Source organism: Rhinoderma darwinii, chromosome 1 (genome assembly GCF_050947455.1).
Source record: "Rhinoderma darwinii isolate aRhiDar2 chromosome 1, aRhiDar2.hap1, whole genome shotgun sequence".
In the NCBI taxonomy this organism is placed as follows: Eukaryota; Metazoa; Chordata; class Amphibia; order Anura; family Rhinodermatidae; genus Rhinoderma; species Rhinoderma darwinii.
Genome location: NC_134687.1, coordinates 212,249,330 through 212,273,014, shown reverse-complemented (window position 1 = coordinate 212,273,014; position 23,685 = coordinate 212,249,330). Strand labels below are relative to the sequence as shown.

The 23,685-nt window shown below is 39.9% G+C and overlaps 1 protein-coding gene across 1 annotated transcript; it reads left to right on the top strand.

Annotated features, from left to right (window-relative positions):
• Positions 1 to 711: 711 nt before the first annotated feature.
• PRDM8 (PR/SET domain 8) lies at positions 712 to 6,242 on the top strand. Its single transcript, XM_075849841.1, has 4 exons — positions 712 to 1,007; positions 2,388 to 2,618; positions 3,804 to 4,035; positions 4,645 to 6,242. Exons 2-4 carry the CDS (start codon positions 2,391 to 2,393, stop codon positions 5,961 to 5,963), a joined length of 1,779 nt encoding a protein of 592 aa, XP_075705956.1. The 5' UTR covers positions 712 to 1,007; positions 2,388 to 2,390; the 3' UTR covers positions 5,964 to 6,242.
• Positions 6,243 to 23,685: the final 17,443 nt, after the last annotated feature.

Here is a 23,685-nt window from a genome sequence, read left to right as displayed (position 1 = left end):
ATTGGGATACATTTGACTATGCACAACGGTAATATGGTAGAAGTGAAATTCTAATAACAGATAACTATGTTTTACATAATAACCTATTATAGAATATAACACTTACTAGCAGTTATTCCTAATGTAATACTACATCACTAATTTTATTAACTATTTATATGTATGGTTTGAGTAAATAAGTCTTCTGTAATCACATTTACTTGATGAACTAATTTTTGTATGATGTTGATGACCGATTTACTCTACTGTATCTTTTGTGTTTGCATAGCACACAATGCACAGGTTAAATGCCACCATTGTTCTAAAGAGCTTACACTTCATCCTCTAAAGAGCTTAGAAGATCTAAACTTGGAATTTAGTATACTACTGTAATGTATGTGTGTATATATATATATATATATATATATATATATATATATATATATATATATATATATATATACACCGTATATTACATCAAATAACTAAAGCACTACGTTTTGGTGTGAATGCTGTAGTTTTAACACTTGCTTGCATAGTCAGTGGCTAGTCCACTGTTTCCAAGACATTGCTATAAAAGGCTACTGGTCATCTCAGGTAGCCAGCTTTCGCTGCAGACTATAGATGAGCAGGAGAAGGAGGGCTGGGATGATTGGAAAGAGTTAAAGGGAGGGGACGTGGGCTGTCACGCGTCATTGGGCAGATTATGTGCAGCAAACAAAAAGTGTGTGTCTGTGTGCCAGTCAGTCACTGCGTCGCCTCCATCTGCACAAGTCCTTGTATTCCTCTTTTTTTTTCTTTCCCCTATTTTGGTTTTTGCTTTCTGATTGTATTTACTCCATTCCACCCCCTCCCATTCATCTGATCCTCGATCTATACCCATCCACAAAAAGCAGGGAAAGCAGGCAGCAGCAACATCTCTCCCTGGACATGGAAATACTACAGTAATAGAACAGATTTTGGGACTCCAGAAGAGGACTTCTCATTTATAACCTTATCCCTAGGAATATAAACAAGCAGACATCCTGGTAAGTGGCAATGCATGCAATACCTTTCACCAGCCCTCTCACTAGAGAAAATACACCCTACACATAGGATTTATACAAAGGAGTCATCAACACTCGCCTAAAACGTGTTTGTTTCTCCAGCAAACAATAAGAAGGATTATTTACATTATTCTACTCTATTCTGCTTAGAAATTAGTTGAGAGGCAATGGTCTAGTCAACATCCGTTAGTTCTTAAGAGCATAACAGGATAAATGGATAGTAAAAGCCAAAATTCTAACAGAAAAAGCTTAATGTCTTCTGTTTTGGGCAACCATGCTAATATCAATAGTAGACTTTCCATTGACACACTACATACATATACTTACTTGACAAACCCAAGTGTAATGTAGACTGTTGTCCGGAGCTGAGGTCCTGAAAGTGTTGGTTGTCTACTATTCTGCTACAGACAATGTTAATGCTAGTCAGCGCAGACAAAAAAAGAACTTTTTTCTAGATTTCCTGCATATGATACATAAAGGCCTGTCATTATTGTGATAACACTTGCATAGTTTTATAAATGATCTACTGCATGGTTCATGTTACTGTAAAATAAATTATGTTATTGGTTATTTATCAAACTGAGAAATTGGCCAAATTTGATATGTACAAGTAATACAAAGCAGTTGATTTATTTATGAGACTGAAAAAGTGGTGAAATGAGAAACAATTGCTAATTCTAAACACTTTGTGATGTATCGATCTACTGGAAAGTCATACGACTATGAAAAGGCATAGACTACGAAAAGGCATTGGTCCAGGTTGTGAAATAATAATAATAATAATTATTATTATTATTATTAATAATAATAATAATAATAATAATAATAATAATAATAATAATAATAATTACCTCACTGCTTTTAATGAAGGTCTCTGGGGGACAGGGCTGGATTATGATAATGAGCAGACATACGTTCCCTCTTGTAGACTAGAGCTAAAGGTTACATGACATGGAATCAGTGACATTGACAGTCTTCTTGAAAGCCATTCTCCATGCTCTTCTGTCACACTGCGCTAGGTTCCTGATAGGATCCAAATTACTAGAAATGTGTATAGCCACTCTCTTGCCTTCTTCCAAAGCACTTTCCCTGTGCACCCATTTCCAGGCTTCCTTAGCACTTGGGAGTTCATTTATAATAGAGCTAAATAGAATTACTTAAGGTTCTTAAAAACTCATCAGATTGACACCAAGTGATTTCTGGGATTCCCTGAAGTATTTATAGGTTTATTGATCTAGCACTAGGTGATACCCATAGACCAAGGGGGCATGAGGTAAAGATGAATAGAACAAATGATTGTTTGACAGCTCTATGCAGTAGACATATGGCAGACTAATGTTGGCATCTTTCACTCTCTTGTAGGACATGTCAGTCATGGAAGACCCTGGTGTTCAAAAAACAATTTGGGATGGAGACGCCAAGGCTGTACAGCAGTGTCTGACGGATATATTTACAAGTGTCTATACCACCTGTGATATACCAGAGAATGCCATCTTTGGACCCTGTGTTCTGAGCCACACTTCACTCTATGACAGTATAGCGTTCATAGCCCTCAAATCCACAGACAAGAGGACTGTGCCATACATATTTCGGGTAAGTCTGTAACTTGTTTTGCGCTGATTAATATTATCTGCACAAAGATTATTCTCTACAAGACAAATTGCCAACAAACTCATTTATTGATGAATGTATTTTTAGATAGCTATAGATGCATTACATACAGTAACATTATACATTGTATTATATAAATATCGAAATACTTTCTCTACCCCTGCCTAATATTTAGAGTAAGGACAATTTTTGCTATACATAGATAGATAGATAGATAGATAGATAGATAGATAGATAGATAGATAGATAGATAGATAGATAGATAGATAGATAGATAGATAGAGTAAGATATAAAAAGATAACATTATACTAAAAATGTAGCGAAGACAGCTTGAATTGAATCGACTAATAAAATCAGACAAAAATTAAATGATGCATGCAATATTATATGATATTAGCTATCATCTATCTATCTATCTATCTATCTATCTATCTATCTATCTATCTATCTATCTATCTATCTATCTATCTATCTATCTATCTATCTATCTAGCTATCATTCAATCCTTCTAATTTACATATATGTCAATATATATATATATATATATATAAATATACATACATCATTCAAACTATGTAATTTCTATCTGTCAAGGATAGATAGATAGATAGATAGATAGATAGATAGATAGATAGATAGATAGATAGATAGATAGATAGATAGATAGATAGATAGATAGATAGATAGATAAATAGCTCATTTGACATCAATAGTTTGGAAACATTTGGTGTGAAATGTATAAAGCTACCGCATGAACCATTGTATTGAAGGTAGCGCGGAATAACCAGATCATTATATGCCAGCTGAATAGGGATCAGCCCGATTTTAGATAAGGAAGCTTTTATTTCTGAAATTCTGATGAGCAATTATTTTAAGCACCAATTTGCCAAATTTATCTCCAGACGTAGAAATAAACAGCTACATGTTACATTAGTTGTGAGGACAATCTGGAGAATTGGTTCATGTGAAAGCACATCTCAGATAGAACATATGGAGGGCTGTCATGTCAGCTCTGTGTGATTTACTTGGACAGACGATTTCCATTCATTCTGATGGTCTACATCCATAATAAAGCTCTGCTGTGCATTGGATCCCCTAAGACCAGTGCTCAGCGCATGGGGGACTTTTTAACCCTCTTATACCTCATTATCCTTGCCTTTCTGCAGGTGGACACTTCAGCAGCAAACGGCTCCTCTGAGGGTCTGATGTGGCTCCGTCTGGTTCAATCTGCCAGAAACAAAGAAGAACAAAATCTGGAAGCCTACATCAAGAACGGACAATTGTTCTACAGATCTCTGCGTAGGATTACCAAAGACGAAGAGCTACTAGTCTGGTATGGAAAAGAGCTGACAGACCTGCTTCTTCTACACCCTGTCAGGGTGCAAGGAAAAACTCCCGGTAGGTAATAAGTATATATTGATGTATCAGCCCCATTTCCCTATTACCCCATAATAACTTCTGTCTTTCCCTAGGTCTAAGTGTCTAGCTCCTTCTGAACACCTGATCTATTTTTGGGAATTCAGTCCTATATGACATATTTTTCTATAGACCAAATCAGCAAAGTTGAGATTTGTTTTTGAAATTGTCCCTCCCATACTGAATTTTTGCACTTAGAATCCTATACATATTAATAATAATAATAATAATAATAATAATAATAATAATTATCAGCATCACCAACATTTCAATGGCCACTGATACTATAATGGTGATTGTCTATTTTTATATATTATTTTAGGTGCATATTGCGATTTGTTTCCTTTTTTTTTTTTTTTTCAATCAACGGTAAAAACTAGATCGGATTCTATTGTATGTCAAGCAATAGGTGACAGACTACTAAGAGCTGTACTAGCCACCAGTGACAAGGTGTCAGACTTTAATGATCAAACTGTATGCCGCTATTTACATTGTCTTAGCCAGTACTGTCTCTAGAATGGATATGTGTATGCTATATCCTCTAATGGAAATACAACTCTCATCATTCATTGCTTTCTTCTTCTGTTTTAGGAACTACCCAGTCTACATGCTTGGACTGTAATCAAAGGTTTCAGTATGATTTTCCTTACGTGGCTCATGTAAGATTTCGTTGCCCTAAGAGAGTCCATAGCTCCGATTCTAACTCAGAACAGCTGGGCAAGGACAATAGAGAACTCGAACCTCGAAACGCTATGGTGTCTACAACCAAATATAACAAGCTATCCATTTACCAGCCACAAAAGGAGAACCACAAGCCCACAACAGACTTTCACAACTTGGCCAGGGACTTAGAGAATTTTAGAAGCCCTAGTTCATCATCGTTCAGCTCTTCCCCAACAATCAAATCTCACCTTTCACGCCAGGACGCGGAGATCTGCTCTGAAAGCTTTAATAAAACCAAAAGAAAGTATGACGATCACTTGGAGGACAACAGATCGAGACGGATGGAATCATCTGGGAGGTTTCTAGACAGACCCTTACCTTCTTCCAAAGAGGACTTGGTGTGCAGTCCTCAGCCATTCAGAGGCAGCTCTTACTTTAATGTAGAGGAAGGTAGACATTTATTTGCTCCACCAAGTCCAGAGACAGGAGATGCCAAAAGAAGCGCATTTGTAGAAGTGAAAAAGGCTTCCAGGGGAGTGGAAGACTCTGAGGCAAACTCTGAGGGTAAAGAAAGGTCTCCTTCCCACCCAGGCAGTCCAAATGTGGAGAAGAGACTGCACATCAGGCCAGAAAATCGGTCAGAGGACAATGCCACCATGGGCAGTGCTTTTACCAGCGTGCCCCAGTTGGCAAACCAAGATCAGGAAAGGAAAAGTGCTTTCTCACAACCGACCAGAAGCAGCTTCAACCATGTAACTCCTCTGCAGGTGATGGGGCAAAAACTGGTACCCAGTGGGGTAAGTTTGGATTGCCATGCCGACAGTGTTGGGCCAGCCAGACTATTTCAGTCCGATCCTCTCTCTGTTAAGCTTCAGGGCCCTGAATTAAATGGCAACTGCACGCTACCGGGAGGCATGCCAAAGCAAAGTCCTTTCCTCTTTGCAACTACTTTTTGGCCAAAGAGCTCACCTGCACCCCTTCAGTTACAGCTGCCTTCTACCCTCACCCTACTGCCTCCTTCCTTCACCTCCCTGTGTCTGCCAGCTCAAAACTGGTGTGCCAAATGCAATGCTTCCTTTAGGATGACATCTGATTTAGTCTACCACATGAGGTCCCACCACAAGAAAGAGTATGCCATGGAACCATTGGTGAAGAGGAGGCGAGAGGAAAAACTAAAGTGCCCCATATGTAATGAAACTTTCAGGGAACGTCACCACCTATCCAGGCACATGACCTCTCATAATTAAATCAATGAACTATTTTAGTACTTGGACTTCTGAATGCTCACACACAGTGATACCTAGGACCATGGACAGCTCGATCCTCCAGCATCAGTTGTGTGGGCTTTAACTCTTTGAATGCACGCATTTTTCACTTTCCAAAAGTACATTTTTTTAAATGTCATATATATTGCAGCATATTGATGCATTTGTCATATCTTTCTACTTTAAATTATGGAGCACTTATGATTTAGATGTAATTATTATTAATGTATTTACGGTCACTTTTTTTTTGGAGTTATGGACAATACTTGGGGGGGGGGGGGGGGGGGGCATTGTCAATACGTGCATTACCTGATGGCTTGTCCCTTGTAGTCCAGCTTGTATGGATATAAGAGGGCATCTCAGTTATCCGGGAAATGCATGACCATTGCATATCGCAACAGTATGGACTCCTGTCAGACTGTCATCAACGTGTATTTCTTTTTTGAAACAAAGTGTAATTTTGTGCCAGTGGATTCCAGTGTGCATAATTATTTTCTCCCCCCCCCCCCCCCCCCAACCAAGGAAAAAATATTTATTATACTGTATAGTTTATCTGGGTATGTTGAATGCTTTGACAATAAATTGCTTTATTTTCTGCAAGCCACCTGGTTGTTAGAACATCTTTCTTTCCTTCTGATGAGCTATGCAGTGTATGTATTAGCAGATATCATGCCATGAAAGACAAGGGTGTTTGGGGTGACCGAGTGCAGTTTCGCTACAGGCTCTTGTTAGCACATTTTGGACATGTGATGTTACATCTGGTCTTCTGACTTTAAATCTTATGATTATATGTCTTCTCCCATTTACTTGAGAAGAACATATAGACACAAAGGGGTTAGCATTCTGCTGACCCTGCTAGATAAATGTGTATACATCTGTATTTTTAGACTCGAAATTGAATTGTCCTCAGCACACATTGTTTGTTCATGTTCAGATCAACACATGAGGGAAATGAGAGAAGGCAGAGTGGAGATGTTTTGTGCATTCAGTCGCCTTTAGTGGAAATTATTATTAGAATGACCTTAACAGGGATTGTTTTCTCTTCACTTAGTGGTTATTGTACATGAAGCATTTTGCAACCTTGCAGAAAACTCTCAAACTATCGTTCTCAAATTGAGAGATAACAGTAGTGCACGGTAACAAAGCAAAGCAATTGTGTTCTGCACGGCATTCAGTGTTGTCACTATAAGTGTAATAGAAAGACATAAGACATGACACACACACACACACACACACACACACACACACACACACACACACACACACACACACACACACACACACACACACACACACACACACACACACACACACAACAACATTGTAACACAGTCCACTATTGTCACTTATTCCAAGTATTAGATCTATCTATCTATCTATCTATCTATCTATCTATCTATCTATCTATCTATCTATCTATCTATCTATCTATCTATCTATCTATCTATCTATCTCTCTCATATCTATCTCTCTCATATCTATCTATCTATCTATCTATCTATCTATCTATCTATCTATCTATCTATCTATCTATCTATCTATCTATCTATCTATCTATCTATCTATCTATCTATCTATCTATCTATCTATCTATCTATCTATCTATCTCTCTCATATCTATCTCTCTCACATCTATCTATCTATCTATCTATCTATCTATCTATCTATCTATCTATCTATCTATCTATCTATCTATCTATCTATCTATCTATCTATCTATCTATCTATCTATCTATCTATCTATCTATCTATCTATCTATCTATCTCTGTCTGTCTGTCTGTCTATCTATCTGTCTGTCTATCTCTCTGTCTTTCAATGTTTATAATGTTTTTTGAAGCATTTTATTAGATAATTTTGATGAACATCAAATGTCTGTCATGTCTATCTGTTACAGTGTACAACATAACACATTAATCTGACATGCACTTGAAATAGAAATATTACTTCTAGAGTAGTGTGGGTAATATTCATATAATATTTGCTGTTTAGTTGTGATTTAGACACTTTAAATCTAGTTGAAGATTTAGGATAATATATTACGCATACTGCTTATTATAACTATGGCACATACAGAACAAGTGCATAGCAAAATATAACTCCAACAGTATGGTTACAAATAATTACAATAAGAGGGAGTGAGTGATACACAATGAAGAGCATGCTTGTGAATGTTCCTCACTATCTGCATGTATTTTATGATTTTAGTACCATAAGGAAACATAGTAGACAGACGTTTTGCAGCAGTATATTTATTTCTGTTCAATTACATGTACAGATGAAACATATGAAAGTGTAAAGAGAAATAAAAACAGTTTTTTGGCGCTCTCATGTACCTAAGTAAAGGTGTGCTTACCCCTAGTAGGCTGAGAGGGCACAGAGGCTTTGGGGGGGAGGGAATAAAGATAATTGTTCTTATACATGTGTGACCTGGCGACTGAAAGACTCAACTCTAAAACTTCAAAATGGCTTACTATGGTGGGCAAAATTTGTCCTCAGAGTACAGCAGCTCAGGAGCTTAACTGCTTCTCTAATAAATAAACTACTGTCTGGACTTTGAGAGCAGAGGGTTGTCAGGTTTAGAAAACTCATTTTCAAATACTGCAAGAGGGAATTCAGAGGTAACAGATGGGGCCCCTCATTCAGGACCCTTATGTATCAACCAGAGCAGTGCCCAGCTATAACCAGCATCTCTTTTCTCGAGGACCAGGCACATTTGTGCATCATATGGACAACCCATTGATTTATCTGTGAAGTGGAATGGCAATTTTCCCTGTGGTGATGTTGCAGGGGAATTGAACACTTGCTACTAGGTTAAGAAAGCTGGAATTTTCAGCAGCAAACACCCTGTGATCAGAGACCTTTCTAACAAAAAGAGATAGTTCAAAGTGGAGAACCCCTTTAAGTAAAACCACAGTATATTATAGACAGAGCTCCAAGATTCTCATTCCTGTGATAGTATGTCATGTTACTGTAAATACTGTAGACCTTACTGTTGCCTCTTGTTTGGTTTGACTCTGTACATCTGCACACATTAGAAGGGAATTAGAGCGCACTTTTGCATAATAGTTAGGGTAAAGTGTTGAATATAAATGGGATGATAAACAGGTGTCTAATTTTAGGCCTGATGAAGTTTTAATGATCTTAATCAATTGATATCACTGATACCATGACTACAGCAATGCTTTCCTGGAATAAGGTGGTGACAGTGCATGAAGCAATGTTCCTCTATGAGAATCATTGTCAAGAATAACATGCAAGTTCTACCCTTACTCACATATTTTATTTATATACTGTCAGGCCTGAGAAATGTTCATTTATCATTGTAATATCATAAATGCACACAGGAAACTTTATACTCCAACTACAGCAACAAAAAAAAAAAATTTAGTTAAATTATATTTACCCACTATATACCCAGTTATATTTTTTCCTGAGAAAATTGCGTGACAAACAATAAAACTGCTATTAAAGCCTTGACTAAGGGCAAAGCCCCACGTGGCGGAATTGCTCTTGAATTCCGCTGCGGACACTCCGCAGCGTTAATCCGCAGCGGAGCCGTTTCTCCATTGCCTTCCACTTCTTTTTAGTAGGCTTCGTTTAGACGAGGCTGAAAATTCCGCTGCGGAGCATAGGCTGCGGTGCGGAATTTGGTGTCCGCAGCATACAATGGATGTTGCGGACCAGTGGCGGACTGGTTGCGGACCCATTGCGGAAGTTCTCCATTGACTTCAATGGAGATTCTAAATTCCGCAATGAAGTCCGCAGCTGTCATGCACATGTTACGTGTGCTGCGGATACGTCTTGCTTTTTTGACATGACATTTCTTCATTCTGGCTGGACCTATGTATTTCTAGGTCTACAGCCAGACTGAGGAAGTCAATGGGGCTCCCGTAATTACGGGAGCGTTGCTAGGAGACGTCAGTAAATAGTCACTGTCCAGGGTGCTGAAAGAGTTAAGCGATCGGCAGTAACTGTTTCTGCACCCTGGACAGTGACTACCGATCCCAATATACAGCAACCTGTAAAAAAAATAGAAGTTCATACTTACCGAGAACTCCCTGCTTCTGTCTCCAGTCCGGCTTCCCAGGATGACGTTTCAGTCTAAGTGACGGCTGCAGCCAATCTCAGGCTGCAGCGGTCACATGGACTGCCGCGTCATCCAGGGAGGTCGGGCTGGATGCCGAAAGAGGGACGCGTCACCAAGATAACGGCCGGTAAGTATGAAATTCGTTTACTTTCACTAGGGAAAGTGCTGTCCCTTCTCTCTATCCTGCACTGATAGAGAGAAGGGAAGCACTTTTATCGCAGTACGCAGCAGCTAATCCGCATCAATTTACTGCACATTTTGGGCAGATCCGCCACAGAATCTGCAACGCAGATTCTGTGCGGCATTGATGCGGACAGTTGCGGAGGAAAACCGCCACGTGTGGGCATGCCCTAAAGCTGTCACACATGTCTATAGAAAATGTAACTGATTTAAATGGAGCTAATTATTAGTGAAACTATCGGCTTACTACAACTATATTTACACAATTTTAATATACATTAAATAGGCACTGTAGCTTGAACAAACTTTGCATAAATCAATATTAATGTTCATTGCATGTGGGGAATAAAGAAGTTTCAGAAATCAATATAGGAAAGGGTTCTTTACAGTTCGAGTAGTCAAATAAGTAGTCAAATGATGGAATGCCCTACCCCAAGAGGTAGTAATGGCAGATACTACGTATGTCAGTATTTAAAAAAAAGGGTAGATCATTACTTACTGAGGAATTGCATTGATAGCTTAATTAATCAAGTAATGAATGACGTGTAATTTATTGAGAAAGGTTGGACTTGGTGGACCTGTGTCTTTTGTTAACCTATGTAACTATGTAGTAGTATAAGCGAATATAAGAAACTTATCTTATTAGAGAAAAATGCCTTTCTTTACTTATCAGGCCCTACCCCTCTCCCCTTCCCTTCCCTTTCTAAGGCCCTGTTCACACTGAGTTTTTTGCAGGAAAAAAATTCCTTCAGGATTTTTAAAGGTAGATTTTGACCTGCCTGCACGCTATTTGCCACCTGTCTCACAGCATTTTTCCTTTCGAGGCTATTAAGCGCCGCGGGTAAAAAACTCCACAAAAAAACGCTTTCTCTGCCTCCCATTGATGTCAATGGGAGGTTGGAGACATAAACGCCCAAAGGTAGGGCATGTCACTTCTTTTTCCCGCGAGCTTCTTTTACCTCCGCCTCCCATTAAAATCAATGGGAGGCGATTTCGGGCATTTTTTGGTGCTGTTTACGACGCGGGTTCCGTGACAAAAACAGCTCCAAAATACTCCATGTGAACAGGGCTTAACTGTTCACTTACCCTCAATTTTTGTCTTAGAGCCCACTGAGGGATCAGGTTAAAGCTGCCCATAGAAGTCTATGGAGAGTGGAGAGGAAGGAGGGAGCAGGAGAAAAGTGTGAGAGAGAGGCCGAGAGAGACACAGACACTGATGCTACCTCTAGTAAGTGTTCTATCTCACCCAGTGCTCGATTTACAGATACTCTGCTCATTACTGCTGTATAATCCCCTCAATGTTGCTGCTGCTTCTATATATATATGCAGCACACGACAAAATGGTGACATCACACTGCGAACACTAATGCCACCTAAACCAGTAAATATAAATAAATATGCATTACTGCTGAATCTACCTCTACCTACAATAGTGAGGTTCTCAGCGCACATTTTGATCAAATTGTGTGAGCCCACCTGCCACGACAAGGCGCCCTCAATAAGGTGGGTCCCTAACGCTGCTCATACACTCAGAACTGAGACTAAACCTACATATATCAGGGTGGTAGGAATCAGCTAAATCACCCAGGGCAGAATGGGAGAAATGCAAGATCAAAAAATGGAGGCAGTCACTAACATATATGTATATGTAACATATGTATATATATATATGTAGATAGATAGATAGATAGATGAGCAGGATTATCCTCTTCTCTATGTGTGCTGTTTATAGAAGACATGACAGCAGTTAGGCTCCATCCACTAGGTCAGAGAAAACTGCTAAAAAATGGCATAAACATGTCATATAATGGCCAGAAATAACATTATTCCTTATGCACACACATATGATAGCTTATTCTAAGGCCACGTTCAGACGTGACGGGATTGCTGTTTAGTTCCGCTGCGGACAGTCCACAGTGGAATACTGCCGCAGCCGTTTTTTATATTTGTTTCTATACATTTTTAGGAAACTTAGTTCAGACGTTGCGGAAAATAACTGTATGGAAATCAGGCTGTGATGCAGAATTTTCCCTCCGCAGCATGCTCATTATATTGCGGTGAAGCAGCGGAGTTTCAATGCAAAAACTGAAATCGTGGCAAGTCCGCTGTGATATCTGCAACGTCTGAATTACATGTCAAATATGCAAATGTTGGTGCAGATTCGTTGCGTAATTGCCCCAAATCTGCACCAACGTTTGCAGCGGAAAAATTCTGCAACGTGTGAACGTGGCCTAATAAGTCACCTGAAAGTTTAGGTACGCTTTAAGTAAAGTACCAACCTTAAAAAAACACTATTAAGTGATATTACAACAGCTCCAGTATATTAATAACACAAATAACATTTATGACAAATTATGTTGATATGCCATAAATGATCAGTGGGGGTCCGACTTCTAAAACCCTAAAAAATTACAAGAATGCGGGTGCCCAGTCTCTTCACTCGGTGGAGCTTTGCCCACATGGTCTCTGTTCATTTAAGATTATAGTATATACAGAGACAGCTGAGTAAGTGTGCATGGTAATTTTAGTCTCACACATAGGCTATAATGAAGAGCATCTCTGTATGCCAGCAGTACAATGGAAATGGGAGACAGCGCACCTCCGTTCTCCGGATCATGGGGTTCCAGCTCTTGGAACCCCACTGATAAGACATTTATGGCATAATTCCCTGATGCTCTAATTAAAGCTACAGCAACACTACCAATGTAGTATAGCAGCCTTAATCTGCGTAGATACACAAATTAGTGTTTAATATATATAGTATTTATACATAGTGTGTACATATGCAATATGAACTCTACCAACATGGTATGTCTATCTATCTATCTATCTATCTATCTATCTATCTATCTATCTATCTATCTATCTATCTATCTATCTATCTATCTATCTATCTTTCTATCTATCTATCTATCTATCTATCTATCTATCTATCTATCTATCTATCTATCTATCTATCTATCTATCTATCTATCTATCTATCTATCTATCTATCTATCTATCTATCTATCTATCTATCATCTATTGCATGGTTACTTAAGAGGGGCAGAATCTAAATTACCAGGTAGTGTTAGATGTTTCTAGCTTGGGAAACCTTTTCTGAAGTTTTGATTAGGACTGGAGAAATGTTATAAAATCAACATAAAAACATATAATCTGCAAATATTTTTGGATCTGTCCTTCTAACTACTGACCCCTATTCATTGCTTTGAAAAAAACAACAATTGAAATAATACAATATACAAACATGAATTTACAAAGAATAATAATAGCAATAATTTACCAGAACTCCAACAGATCGGAAATGCACATTAGCCAAGAGAAGAGAAGCAACAATTATACTATAGAGTATTTCTCAAATGTTGCCCCCCTTCCCTTACAAATCATGTCTTGGAAGCTCTTTAGAAAGAATTACATGCCTATTATAAAGTATATATTACAGTATCATACTATAGAAACAAATTTCTATTAGCAGAAGATAAAGAGTGCCTAATACTAAATTTACAGAATTACATCTTTATTGACTTACTTCCAGTGAGCATATTAAATCATAACAATGAAATCATAGTATACCGCTAACATTGTCGTGTCTAGCATAAATTGGAAATATAAATGTTCTCTCTTGATGAGATTTCTACTAAAAATGACCAAATAGCACCACCAAGTGTGGACGAATGTACATTACAACCGTGTATATGAACACTGTACTTGGATCTGAAGAACCGCAATGCCATCTACTCCTTAAGACTATGAACTGCAGATAATGATTAAGATGAGTGAGGAACCATGTGAACGCTTGGAGCTGCAGTCACTTAGGCTGGGTTCACACGACCTATTTTCAGACGTAAACGAGGCGTATTATGCCTCGTTTAACGTCTGAAAATACGGCTACAATACGTTGGCAAACATCTGCCCATTCGAATGGGTTTGCCGACATACTGTGCAGACAACCTGTCATTTATGCGTCGTCGTTTGACAGCTGTCAAACGACGACGCGTAAAATGACTGCCTCGGCAAAAAAGTGCAGGACACTTCTTTGCAACGTAATTTGAGCCATTCTTCATTGAAGTCAATGAAGAGCAGCTCAAGATTACGGGCGTCAAAGACGCCTCGCAAAATGCGAGGAGGAGCTTTTACGTCTGAAACGACGCAGCTGTTTTCTCCTGAAAACAGTCTGTCTTTTCAGACGTAAAAGACAGTTCACGTGTGCACATACCCTTAGACTCAACAGGATTGGTATTACAAACTGTGTGCATAAGGCTGGGTTCACACGAGCACATTAACGTCCGTAATGGACGGACGTATTTCGGCCGGAAGTCCCGGACCGAACTCAGTGCAGGGAGCCGGGTTCCTAGCATCGTAGTTATGTACGACGCTAGGAGTCCCTGCCTATCCGTGGAACTACTGTCCCGTACTGAAAACATGATTACAGTACGGGACAGTTGTCCTGCAGAGAGGCAGGGACTCCTAGCGTCGTACATAACTATGATGCTAGGAGCCCGGCTCCCTGCACTGAGTTCGGTCCGGGACTTCCGGCCGAAATACGTCCGTCCATTACGGACGTTAATATGCTCGTTGCTGATGCCATGTATAAAAAAGCGTAGTCTTCTATGCTATTCTATACAGGGCAAAAAAAAAAGTATGCCAATGCACACTGTACTTGCCCAGGGTATGCCAAAACTCTTTTTTTTTGTTTTTTTTTGTTTTACACCCTTTAGACATCCTTTCTATAATCTGGCCCTGTAGATATATCTCAAAATCTTGCCACAGTAAAATGTATTTATTACTTTTAAAACACCAGCATATTGAAAAAAAAAACCACATATAAAATGTATAAAGTCCATTTATTGAAACAATTCCTGCAATTACTCTACACACAACTTTAAAACCAAAGCTTATCAAATCTCATATAAATTCCCACAGAAAGTTTCTTGCCCAATGTGTCTTTCTCTCTCGCTCTCTTCAGCTTCCTCAGGAGCATACAGTATACATGGAACACGCAGCATCCCTTTTTCAAACCCTCCGCGTTGAACTCATAATGCAACATATATTTACAATACCAATAAATACATTTATATATGCAGCCATCATAGTTTTTAATTGAATTGTCAAATGAATGGCCACGATGTAACGCATGGACTGTCCTGATCTGTCACAGTGGGACTGCTCTCACAGAACAACACATTTTCCTGGCTCATAAAGGGTGGTCCAAGCAGGGGGACCCCTCTATGATGTCCATATAAATGCAATAAATAGTTTATTAGTTATTTATTAGCTTTTCCTTAATGAACCAACCATTTAACATAGAGAAACATTAATACAGTGCCTATCTATTGACATTGATGTGGATTTTAAATTCAGGGCTGAGGAGGGAGGTCAATGTAGAAAATAAAGGGGTAGTAAATTGAGAGGGGTCAGATTATATTGGTGGGTGGAATAATGGACTGTAGGGGAAGGATTAGGGCATGACCACACGTGGCGGATTTCCTCCGCAACTGTCCGCATCAATGCCGCACAGAATCTGCGTTGCAGATTCTGCTGCGGATCTGCACAAAATGTGCAGTACATTGATGCGGACTAGCTGCTGCGGACTGCGGGAAAAGTGCTTCCCTTCTCCCTATCAGTGCAGGATAGAGAGAAGGGACAGCACTTTCCCTAGTGAAAGTAAACGATTTTCATACTTACCGGCCGTTGTCTTGGTGACGCGTCCCTCTTTCGGCATCCAGCCCGACCTCCCTGGATGACGCGCCAGTCCATGTGACCGCTGCAGCCTGTGCTTGGCCTGTGATTGGCTGCAGCCGTCACTTAGACTGAAACGTCATCCTGGGAGGCCGGACTGGAGACAGACGCAGGGAGTTCTCGGTAAGTATGAACTTATATATTTTTTTACAGATACATGTATATTGAGATCGGTAGTCACTGTCCCGGGTGCAGAAACAGTTACTGCCGATCACTTAACTCTTTCAGCACCCTGGACAGTGACTATTTACAGACGTCTCCTAGCAACGCTCCCGTCATTACGGGAGCCCCATTGACTTCCTCAGTCTGGCTGTAGACCTAGAAATACATAGGTCCAGCCAGAATGAAGAAATGTCATGGTAGTAAAACCAATACGCTCCGCAGCACACATAAGATCTGCGGACTTCATTGCGGAATTTTGACTCTCCATTGAAGTCAATGGAGAAATTCCGCCATGAGTCCGCCACTGCTCCGCAACAGACAGAGCATGCTGCGGACACCAAATTCCGCTCCGCAGCCTATGCTCCGCAGCGGAATTTTACGCCTCGTCTAAACGAACACTGCTAAATTAAAGTGTAAGTCAATGGACAAACGGCTCCGCTGCGGATTAACGCTGCGGAGTGTCCGCAGCGGAATTTAAGTGAAATTCCGCCACGTGTGAACCCAGCCTTAGGCAACAGGATTAGGAGATCCATTTGTTACAAAACAACATTTAGGGTAAATTCACACGTGTAAATGCTGAGGATTTTCCGCAACGTATTTCATTTCGGGAAATCCGCAGCATAATACAGTAGCAGCAGAGTGGATGAGATTTAATCAAATCTCATCCACACGCTGTGTAAAAAAAAGCTGAAAAACTGTTAATTAATTGACAGTTTAATAAAATACGTTTTTTAGTCCGTAGCATGTCAATTTAAGCTGCGGAATCGCTGCTCTTCTATTGCGGGCTTTCCCAAGTGAATTCAATGGGAAGGTAAAAACAATAGCAGTTGTTGCAACTTTTGCGGGAAATAAAAGCTGCAAAAATCGCAACTCAGAAAAAAAAAGATTATACATACCCAGAATTCTCTGCTCCTGCGTCCAGCCCAGCCGCCAGGTATGACGTTTCATCCCATGTGACTGCTATAGCAAACCACAGGCTGCTGCAGTCACGTGGGATAAAACGTCATACCAGGAAGCCAGACTGCAGGACGGCAGAGGGACGCGTCGCCATAGTTACGGGTAAGTATGAAACTTTTTTTTTTACTTGAAGATTTCCGCAGCGGACATTCCAGCCAAAAAACTGCATCACAATTTGATGAATTCTCTGCGGCTCCCAGGGCGGATGCATTGTGTGATTTTACACAGTGTATCCACCCTGTGTGAACATACCCTAAAGATAAATATAAAATTTTAAATAAATCACATTTCTAATACTCAATGTTAAAAATTGCAAGGCAACTTAAGAGGCTCTGTCACCACATTATAAGTGCCCTATCTTGTCCATAATGTGATTGGCGCTGTAATGTAGATAACAGCAGTGTTTTTTATTTAGAAAAAGGATAATTTTTGACAGAGTTATGACCTATTGTAGCTTTATGCTAATGAGTTTCTTAATGGACAACTGGGCGTGTTTTACTTTTTGACCAAGTGGGTTGTGGAGAGAAGTGTATGATGCTGACCAATCAGTGACCAATCAGTGTCATACACTTCTCCCCATTCATTTACACAGCACATAGTAATCTTACTAGATCACTATGTGCAGTCATTTACTCACATATTAACGTTACTGAAGTGTCCTGACAGTGAATAGACATCACCTCCAGCCAGGACGTGATGTCTATTCAGAATCCAGACACTTCGGTAACGTTTGTGTGAGATTTACAGCAAGGCAAGCATAATCTCGTTTTAAATGGCAGTTTACAGCATAATCTCACGAGATTACCTTGATGTAAATCTCACACAAACGTTACCGAAGTGTCAGGATTCTGAATAGACATCACGTCCTCGCTGGTAGTGATGTCTATTCACTGTCAGGACACTTCAGTAACGTTAATATGTGTGTATGTGGCTGCACATAGTGATCTATCTAGATCACTATGTGCTGTGTAAATGAATGGAGAGAAGTGTATGATGCAGATTGGTCACTGATTGGTCAGCGTCATACACTTCTCTGTATAATGCCCACTTGGTCAAAAAGTAAAACACGCCCAGTTGTCAATTAAGAAAGTCATTAACATAAAGCTAAAATAGGTCATAACTCTGACAAAAATGATAGTTTTTCTAAATAAAAAAACACTGCTGTAATCTACATTACAGCGCCGATCAAATCATGTACAAGATAGGGCACTTATAATGTGGTGACAGAGCCTCTTTAACCCCTTAAGGACTGAGCCTGTTTTGGCCTTAAGGACACAGCCTATTTTTGCAAATCTGACATGTGTCACTTTATGTGGTAATAACTCCAGAATTCTTTTACCTATCCAAGCGATTCTGAGATTGTTTTTTCATGACATGTTGTACTTTATGATACTGAAAAAATTTCGTCGTTAAATTAAATATTTATTTGTAAAAAACACCAAAATTTTGAGAAAATTTGCAAAAATCTGCATTTTTCTAAATTGTAATGTATCTGCTTGTAAAACAGATAGTAATACCACACAAAATATTTACTAGTTAACATTTCCCATATGTCTACTTTATGTTTGCTTCGTTTTTTGAACGTGCTGTTATTTTCTAGGACGTTACAAGGCTTAGAACTTTAGCTGCAATTTCTCGCATTTTCAAGAAAATTTCAAAAGGCTATTTTTTCAGGGACCAGTTCAGTTCTGAAATGGCTTTGAGGGCCTTATATATTAGAAACCCCCTATAAAACACATTTTAAAAACTGCACCCCTCAAAGTATTCAAAACCACATTCAGAAATTATTTTAACCCTTTAGGCGTTTCACAGGAAATAAAGCAAAGTAGAGGTGAAATTTACAAATTTCAATTTTTTTTTACGAAATTCATTTGTAATACAGTTTTTTCTGTAACACAGAAGGTTTTACCAGAGAAATGCAACTCAATATTTATTGCCCAGATTCTGTAATTTTTATAAATATCCCACATGTGGCCCTCGGGCGGTAATGGACTGAAATACCGGCCTCAGAAGCAAAGGAGCACCTGGTGGATTTTGGGGCCTCTATTTTATTAGAATATATTTTAGGCACCATGTCAGGTTTGAAGAGGTCTTGTGTGCCAAAACAGTGGAAACCCCCCAAAAGTGACCCCATTTTGGAAACTACACCCCTCAAGGAATTTTTCAAGAGGTATAGTTAGCATTTTTAGCCCACAGGTTTTTTGTTAAATTTATTGGAACTTGTCTGTGAAAATGAAAATCTACTTTTTTTCTGAAAAAACATACGATGCTTTAGATTTTACAAGGAATAAAGGAGAAAAAGCCCCCAACATTTGTAAAGCAATGTCTCCCGATTACGGCAATACCCCATATGTGGTAATAAACTGCTGTTTGGACCCACGGCAGGGCTCAGAAGGGCCATTTGGATTTTGGAGCGCAGATTTTGCTGCATTGGTTTTCGGTGCCATGTCGTGTTTGCAAAGCCCTGGAGGGACCATAACAGTGGAAACTCCCCAAAAGTGACCCCATTTTGGAAACTACACCCCTCAAGGAATTTTTCTAGGGGTATAGTGTGCATTTTGACCCTACACGTTTTTTGCTGAATTTATGGGAATTATGCCGTAAAATTGATAATCTAAATTTTTTCTAATAAAATGTAGTTTTAGCTCAGATTTTTTAATTTTTACAACAGATAAAGGAGAAAAAACACCCCAATATTTGTAAAGCAAACTCTTCTGAGCACAGCAATACCCCATATGTGGTAATAAACTGCTGTTTGGACACATGGCGGAAGTTAGAAAGGACGGAGCGCCATTTGACTTTTGGAGCTCAAGTTTTGCTGGAATGGTTTGCGGCACCATGTCACATTTGCAAAGCCACTGAGGGGCCAAAATAGTGCAAACCCGGCAAAAGTGACCCCATTTGGGAAACTATACCCCTCGTGGAATTTATCTAGCGGTATAGTGAGCATTTTGACCCCACAGTTTTTTTTGCTGAATTATTGGGATTATGCAGTGAAAATGAAAAATCTACATTCTTTCCACTAAAATGTTGAATTGTTTTCATTTTCACAAGGAATAAAAGGAGAAAAAGCGCCCCAACAATTGTAAAGCAATTTCTCCCGAGTACGGCAATACCCCATATGTGGTTATAAACTGCTGCTTGGATACACCGCAGGGCTCAGAATGGTAGGAGTGCTACTTGGCATGTAGACTTTGGTTGATTTTTTTTGGGGCGCCATGTCGCATTTGCAGAGCCCCTGAGGTACCCGTACAGTAGAAACCCCTGAGAAGTGACTCCATTTTGGAAACTTTACCCCTCAGGGTAATCATCTAGGGGTGTACTGAGCATTTTGATCCCACAGGAGTTTCAAAGATTGTATTAGAATGAGGCAGTAAAAATGAAAAATTATTTTTTTTCCCAAAAATATGTAGTTTTGCACCCAATTTTTTTTCCCACAAGGGGTAATAGGAGAAAAAACAACACATAATTTTTTACCCAATTTCTCCCGAGTACGGCAATACCCCATGTGTGGCCCTAAACTGCTGTTTGGGCACATGGCAGAGCTCAAAATGGAAGGAGTGCCATGTGGCTTTTAGAGCACAGATTTTGCTGGACTGGTGTACGGGCGCCATGTCGCATTTGCAAAGCATTCTTAGGTACCAGAGTAGAGTGTAAAACCATGAGAAGTGACCCCATTTTGTAAACTACACCCCTCAAGGCATTTATCATTTGCCTGGACATATGACGGAGCTTAGGAGTGACAGGCACATGTGAGACCTATTTTGGTGATTTTCGCAGCATTAGCCCACAACGGCAGGGCTCTGAGATCAAATAGTAAAACAAACCCCCAAGTAGTGACCCCCATTTTGGAAACTGCACCCCTGAAGGCATTTTGACCACACAGGTTTTTTTTTCTATTAGAAATGAATGCTCAATGGATGGTGCAAAGTGAAAATTGCAAATTTCCACAGGTATGTGCCATTTTAGTGCACAATATTTTGTGCCCAGTTCGTGCCACTGAAGACAAATACCTCAAACTGTTAAGCGGGTTCTCCCGGGTATGGCGATGCCATATATGTGGACGTACACTGCTGCTTGGGCACGCTGCAGGGCGCACCATTTGGCTTTTGGAGCGTGGATTTTGCTTGCTAGTTGTTTTGTTTGGGGTTTTGCTGGTAATTCAGTTATGATGTGGGGTCATATGTAAGCTGTGCGGAGAACATCAGGGGTATAATAAGAGAGTATAATAATGGGGTAAATAAATAATTATCCACAGATATGTGGCCGGTGTCGCACTGATAAATGGCGCCCGATCTTATCCGCTTTTGGACACTTTGCACATTTTGCATCGCCATATTCTAAGAGCCAAAACGTCTTTATTTTTTCTCCACCGGAGCCGTGTGAGGGCTTATTTGTTGCGGGACAATCTGTAGATTTCATTGGTACCATTTTGGGGTACATGCGATTTTTTGATCACTTTGTATTTCATTTTTTTGGCAAGCAATGTGACCAAAAACCTGCAATTCTGATGTTTTTTATTATTTATTTTTTTACGGCGTTCGCCATGCGCTATGAATGACAATTTTACTTTATTCTGCGGGTCGGTACGATTACGGTGATACCAGATGTATATAGTTTTTCTTATGCTTTGAAGCGTCTGCACGATAAAATCACTTTTGTTTCAAATAATTTATTTTTGGTGTCACCAGATTCTGAGAGCCATAACTTTTTTCTTTTTCCGTCAAAAAAGCGGTGGGAGAGCTTGTTTTTTGCGGGACGGGCTGCGTTTGCGGGACAATCTGTAGATTTCATTGGTATAATTTTGGGGTACATGCAACTTTTAGATCCCTTTTTTTATTCTGTTTTGCGAGGGGTAGCGACTAACAAACAGCGATTCTGGAATCGTTTTTTATTAAAAAAATTTACGGTGTTCATCGTACGGGTAAAATAGCGTGATATTTTTTATAGTTTGGGTCGTTACGGATGCAGGGATACCACATATGTGTACTTTTTTAATGTTTTTTGGTTTTTCCTATAATAAAATACTTATTATAGGAAAAAAGGCTGTTATAGTGTTTTTTAACATGAAACTTATTTTTTTTAACTTTTTTACAACATTTTTATTAACTTGTTTTAACTTTTTTTTTTGTCCCACTAGGGAATTTGAAGGCATGAAGCACTAATCGCTATTCTAATACACTGCACTACCTACATAGTGCAGTGTATTAGAGCTGTCAGCTATTCACTGACAGCAAGCCTATTAGGCTTCGCCTCCCGGCGGGGCCTAATAGGCTTCCGTACTAGGAAGCGATTGTTAGGCTATGGTTGCCATAGCAACCATCGGAACACTCGCGGGTGCCGATGGTTGTTATTAGCAACCATAGGGCACGATCTAATCACTTAGATGCAGCGATAGCTGCATCTAAGGGGTTAATCGGCCGGATCGGAGCCTTGCCAAACAGCTTGCCAAACAGCTGACAAACAGCTGACACCCGCGCCCGTGGCAACCATCGTGGTTGTCGACAGGCTACAAGCCACTTCGATGCATCGATCACGTTGATCGATGAATCGAATGGGTTAATCGGCCGGATCGGAGCCTAGCTCCTGTCCTGGCCGTTGCAGAGGGGTGTCGGACAGTGATTTCCCGGCGGTGATAACGCTGGCTCAGCTTCTGAGCCAGCGTCATCACATACACACGTCATAGAGCTGTGATTGGTCAGTCTGCTTTGACTGACCAATCACAGCGATCGACGGCAGGGGACCGCTGTGAATGGTCCCCTGCCGTCTTACTGTGCCGGTCAACTGTCATAAACAGTTGACGGCACAGTTCTGTCACCTTGTCCTTTGACAGGGTGACAGTTTTTAGCCAGGACGCACCGGTACGTCCCTGTGCCTTAAAGCACTTCAATGCAGGACGTACCGGTGCGTCCTGGTGCGTTAAGGGGTTAAAGTGTATGTTCACAAATACCAGAAGTCTAGCAATTAAAATGGGGTAGCTAGAGGACTTGGTTACTGGAGGAACATTGATATAGTTGGTGTTGTGAAACATGGCTAGACTCTTCACATGACAAGGCTGTAAATCTGCAGTGTTTTACACTGTTTCGGAAAGACAGGACAAATAGGAAAGGCGGTGGTGTATGTCTGTATGTGAGAAGTGATATGAAGGCGAGTGTGAACGAGATTATAGTGGGTAAAGACTGTGAGGAGGTTGAAACGTTGTGGGTGGAATTACAAAGGGAGGTAAACACTGAAAAAATTACTTTTGGTGTATTCTATAGACCCCCCAATATAACTCAAGAGATGGAAGGTCAAATATATAAACAAATTGAGTAGGCTGCACAGGGGGTACTGTAGTGAGTATGGGAGATTTTAATTACCGAGATATTAATTGGCGTCATGGTTCGGCTTCAACTGCAAAGGGGAGAAATTTCCTCAACCTGTTACAGGAAAATTTTATGGGCCAGTTTGTGGAAGACCCGACTAGAGGTAAAGCTCTATTGGATCTGGTCATTTCTACTAATGCAGAGCTTGTTGGGAATGTCAATGTTTGTGAAAACCTCGGTAACAGTGATAACAATATAGTTACATTTAACCCC

Excerpts from the sequence above, each read along its gene's own strand:
- PRDM8 (XM_075849841.1), top strand. The coding sequence starts at position 2,391 with ATGTCAGTCATGGAAGACCCTGGTGTTCAAAAAACAATTTGGGATGGA. Across the intron at positions 2,619-3,803 it reads CTGTGCCATACATATTTCGG|GTGGACACTTCAGCAGCAAA; the intron begins GTAAGTCTGTAA and ends GCCTTTCTGCAG. Across the intron at positions 4,036-4,644 it reads GGTGCAAGGAAAAACTCCCG|GAACTACCCAGTCTACATGC; the intron begins GTAGGTAATAAG and ends CTTCTGTTTTAG.